Source organism: Temnothorax curvispinosus, unplaced genomic scaffold, assembly GCF_003070985.1.
Source record: "Temnothorax curvispinosus isolate PA1 unplaced genomic scaffold, ASM307098v1 QBEX01008910.1, whole genome shotgun sequence".
NCBI lineage: Eukaryota > Metazoa > Arthropoda > Insecta > Hymenoptera > Formicidae > Temnothorax > Temnothorax curvispinosus.
Genome location: NW_020218690.1, coordinates 1 through 4603, shown reverse-complemented (window position 1 = coordinate 4603; position 4603 = coordinate 1). Strand labels below are relative to the sequence as shown.

Here is a 4603-nt window from a genome sequence, read left to right as displayed (position 1 = left end):
GTGCCAATTCAGCGAGGGCTGTCCGACGACGTTACTTGGAGATGAGATGCGCCACGATACGGATACAGAATTGGTGGCGCAACGTTACGGTAGCCCGTGAGGAACGGAGGAGATACCTGCGGCTCCGCAAGAGCGCCGTTCTTGTGCAGACCCACTGGCGTCGGCGTGCCCTGGCTCGCGTGGACCGTCAGCGATATTTGACGAAGAAAAGGGCGTGCGTCACTCTGCAATCCTGGTGGCGAATGGTCAGAACGAGGAACGAGTACCAACGGTGCAAGACCTACGTGTTGAGGATGCAAAGAAGGTGGCGTGTGAAGAAAGCCGCTCGTGCCACGAGGAGGGAATATCAGCTGACTCGCGCGGCCGTTGTCGTACAGACACGCTGGAGAGCTTTAACGGCGAGAAAACGATTCGTCGCTTCGCGCCAGGCCGCGATAGTCATTCAGTCGTATTACAGAATGAGAATCGCAACGCGAAGATACAAGACTATCAAGTATGCTGCGTTGATCATTCAGATCTACTGGCGAGCCTATGTTGCTGGTAGACGAGAGAGGCTGCGTTATCTGTCTCTACGCCAGGCAGCGATCACGATACAGCGCCGTTACAGGCGGAAGAGAATAGAGCGCGAAGAGCGGTGCCGGCGACAAGACGAGGTTGCTTTGATCGCCACGAAAATCCGAGACGAATGCGGAGAAGCTATCCCGGGGGATCAGGACGTTACCACGAAACTCGCGCTCCCGGGCAGCGACTACTGGCAAGAGATGATCAGCGTGTTGCGCAGCTGCAACAGCGTCGGGATGCTGCTCACTTGCTTGAATAGCTTAGGTAGATGATTTTCACTTGAATAATACTGCATGATTAATTGTTCTTAGCGACAGTGATATTTTCAAGAGGCGTAAGGAAGAGTTAAAATTTTGTCTTCATAACTCTCTCTTACGTTGTATTGTTTTCTTAAGTAACGGATCATTTTCTGGCGTTCTCTTTTTACGATACAAATAATAAGTAATTTATGCTCACCACACACAGATACTATAACGATATTGTCACCGACCGTTTGCGTCATTCTCTGCGAGCTGAATCTGGCCAATGACATTTACAATACGATAGCGCAGAACAACAGATCACTACCGTGGATGAAGGTCTGCCTGCGAGCGTGCAGCATTCTGATTACCCTAACGAAGTATTCCTACACAAGAAAATACGTTCTCAAGGTAGATTTATAAAAAGTCAATAATTTTACTTTCTTCTGATGTTATGATCAATACAAAGAAAATATTTCGTGTCGATTAGAAAGAGTATGCATTGGCGTTAGTGAAGCTTCTGATCACGTCATTGAAAGACAAGGAGGTATTTCTGCATTGCGCCACTTTAATATGGCTGCTTAGCCAGGATGAAGATTACTCGAAGGTACAGCTTGCTAAATAACGCTAAGAATTTTTTTTAACTTTTATAGCAATTATCATCTTGTGTACTATAAATATTTTTGTTCTTAATTTTTCATCCCTAGATATTTTTTAACTTCTTCCTGTTTGTATGCATTTTTTCTTCAATGTTTTTCAGGCTTTAGCGATGTGTCCGCAAATAAATTGGCTGATGAAAAATATTCAACAAAAAGTCCTGAAGGAGACCGTAGTGGCAAGATTGCAAAAATTAAAGGACTTGGAGAAATTGTATCCCAGTTGTGAACCTGACCGAAATAACGTGCAGAAACCGCGCTTATTCACCGACATAAGTTTTGCCGTTGCAGCTATTGTTAAAATAACACGCACGTAATGTTAAGGTTGGTAAAAAAAATTTATATATATTCGTTAAATTAAAAAAATTCTGTTTGTATAATATTATTCTGAATTATTGACCGATCCTTATTAGAGTCAAATCGTAAATATATAAGAATGTTAAACTTTAAATCTAAACTTTTAAAGAGATAATCTAAAAACACGAGAAACTATAGAAATAAATGCTTGGAAAAAATGTCCATTTCTTTATAATACCTAACTGCAAAAGTTCTTAAATACGATGAAATAAAATGAAGAGCTGACAATTTCGCGACTAAAGCCGCAAAAATCAAAGACAATAAAGGTTTTCATTCTGCTTTAATAACCGACTCATTCCTAAAAACGTGGCAGAACGCTGGCAACGATGACAACTCGATCTGCGTATAGTACAATAAGATATAAATGTAATTTTTATTTACAGTGAATTATTTACTCACAAATAAAATTAATAATAATAATAATAATAATAATAATGCCGGGATGATGATGACAATGGTAATGATGATGATCGTAATAATGGTGACAATATGACAGTGATGATGATAAATTATAACTATATAATAGTGATAAAACCGTAATTAGCAACAGCTGCAGTAGACTCTAGTAATAATGATTGTAGTGGTAGTTAGTCGTAGCGGTAGCAATAATTGTATTTTCCTTGACTTAATTATCATGTACAGACTTAAGTTCTTTGATCTGCTTAATCAGATACGCCTTCTCGTCGTTGAACTGCTCGTCCTCGGAACGATCCGTGTGGAAGCGCGTCAGGAACTCGATCAGCTTCTCCTGATTGCGGAGCAATATGTCCAGAATGGGTTTTGGTTTGTTGGGATTCGCCACAAATACCTGGACACAATCGGAAGGGACCGTACAGTTAATCCTACATTCCTTCTCGATGGGATCGTTTCTTACGCGTCTATTGGAACGATTATTTAAAGAGAAGAGACGAATCTTGTGCTGTGATGCGATCAAGTATTGAGAATCTCAAAGATACAGGAATTTAATAGTAACCCGAACTTGCGAGTTAAAGATTCAAATTTATTTATATCGAGTGCTGCCGTACCTTGAAGACGTGGAAAGCCTCAAACTGTATATTACGAGATTTCTCCTTCAGCATGTTCATCATTAATTTCAAATTATCTGGATTTGATATATATCGTGTCATAACCTGCAACATAACAGTTTTAACATGAGAACCAATTCCAATGGTAGGGGTTACTACCACTTGCCAACAGCACGAATGTAACGAATGGGGCACTAAGATTTTGAGTCATTAAGTTATCAAAAATGTTCCACTATTGTATCGCTATTAATTTTTATTATGTTGCAATGTATTTCTAATCATCGATGGATTAAGCAACTTGACCAATTATTCTACTAACAATACTTTTGGCAAAATAGTATAAGTGCAAATCATATATCTTAAAAATTTTTGTTCACATAAATTATTGCTGTATTTCTAACAATTTCTTTGTATATGGATATTTTATATATTGATTGTTTATAATTGAGGGACTTATGCCGGCAAAATATATCCTCTTTTTCTAGAAATATGCTGTTTATATTATTTATGAAATAGAAACATAGTATATTATTCGGGCGCTATTTTCAGTGACGCTTACGCTTACGTGCGTAACGCAGAAATAATTTGACTTGGTGATACATTTAAAGAATCTTTCTTTGGCTTTATAAATTATAAAGATATCACACTCGTGCAAAACCAGATACTTACTGTAAAATTGTGTCTATCGAGCAATAGCTCGCCCAGCAGTTTTAAACTCTGTCGTCGTGTTACATAGTTTTCTGAATTGAGTAACCTCTGATAGTGCGAGAAAACTTTATCATAATGTATCTCTAAGAATTCGGCGCTGAGTATTTTGTGCCTCGTAAGTAATTCCTGGACAAAATTATGAGTCGCTTGATTATAATGGACAACATTAATTTCAATATTAACGATATTAATAATAGTAACGATTAATAAATAGATAATTAATAATAGCAACTTCTTTCGCGGATATTTAAGTCTTTTTAATAAATTAATCGTAAATAATATCTATAAATGAATAAAAAAAAATATTTTACATGCTTCTTATATTCGTATTGTAGAGCATGACGTACTTTAAACGTAGAGAAAGCGTCAGACGCGATATCGAACGTGGAGACCTCGACATATCTGAAGAAGTTGTAAAAGTCATCCGAGTAGATCATGATCTTGGCCAGAACTTCGTATCTCGCGCATTCTCGCAACATTGTGCCACAGTTGAGTGCGATGTCTTGATGTTCGTAACTGCAAGACGAGGTGCACATCCCCAATAATACATATTTTTATTATCCCGCATAACATCGCACAAAGGAGAAAGAGGCTCACCCAGACATAAGTGTAAAAAGAATTTCAGGTTTGGTACATATGTATTCTACGGTGGGCGATCTAGTTCCGATCTGCCTCCGCAGAATGTTATTGAAGACCTGTGCGACATCCTTCTTTCCCTTAATTAGGAACAGAAAGATTAAATTCAACAAATTGTCAACGATTCGCTCCAAATAAAGCTGTTGATTATTAAATTATTATGTAAGACGTTAAAACAATTTGGATAATATTAAATATACATCGCTTTAAAGCTAGAACTCTTCTCTTACATCCTAGGCGAGCACTCTAATGCCGCGGGGTTCTAATAAATATTAAGTAATAATTTCACATACATACATTTGTCTCTTAGCCACAAAAAATATTCGTACGATTCGTTCGGATCGTTTCATGTATATTGAGGGCGTACCTCGAAGTCGATGCGACTCAAATTTTGCACAAGCAGGAGCAGCAGATTGCTGTT

At 38.2% G+C, this 4603-nt stretch overlaps 2 protein-coding genes across 4 annotated transcripts; one reads left to right on the top strand and one right to left on the bottom strand.

Moving 5' to 3' along the window:
• The first annotated feature begins 6 nt into the window (after positions 1 to 6).
• On the top strand, positions 7 to 2590 carry LOC112458431 (protein abnormal spindle-like). 3 transcript variants are annotated; one of them, XM_025022053.1, is made up of 6 exons: positions 7 to 98; positions 318 to 825; positions 1027 to 1211; positions 1291 to 1407; positions 1561 to 1780; positions 2484 to 2590. In XM_025022053.1, exons 1-5 carry the CDS (start codon positions 42 to 44, stop codon positions 1771 to 1773), a joined length of 1080 nt encoding a protein of 359 aa, XP_024877821.1. In that variant the 5' UTR covers positions 7 to 41; the 3' UTR covers positions 1774 to 1780; positions 2484 to 2590. The 3 variants fall into 3 exon arrangements, with proteins under 3 accessions (XP_024877821.1, XP_024877822.1, XP_024877820.1); XM_025022054.1 differs by having other exon boundaries at positions 7 to 138; positions 436 to 825; XM_025022052.1 differs by having other exon boundaries at positions 7 to 825.
• Positions 2439 to 4600, bottom strand: LOC112458430 (protein Mo25; the record flags this gene model as incomplete). Its single annotated transcript, XM_025022051.1, has 6 exons — positions 2439 to 2621; positions 2839 to 2943; positions 3508 to 3672; positions 3894 to 4062; positions 4144 to 4262; positions 4550 to 4600. Coding segments are annotated over 6 exons (792 nt in total), but the record flags the coding sequence as incomplete, so codon positions are not given.
• Positions 4601 to 4603: the final 3 nt, after the last annotated feature.

Bases quoted from the DNA above. Each gene is read 5' to 3' on its own strand.
- LOC112458431 (XM_025022052.1), top strand. From the start codon at position 42: ATGAGATGCGCCACGATACGGATACAGAATTGGTGGCGCAACGTTACG. The intron at 826-1,026 runs GTAGATGATTTT...CACCACACACAG, and splicing joins CACTTGCTTGAATAGCTTAG to ATACTATAACGATATTGTCA. The intron at 1,408-1,560 runs GTACAGCTTGCT...AATGTTTTTCAG, and splicing joins AGGATGAAGATTACTCGAAG to GCTTTAGCGATGTGTCCGCA.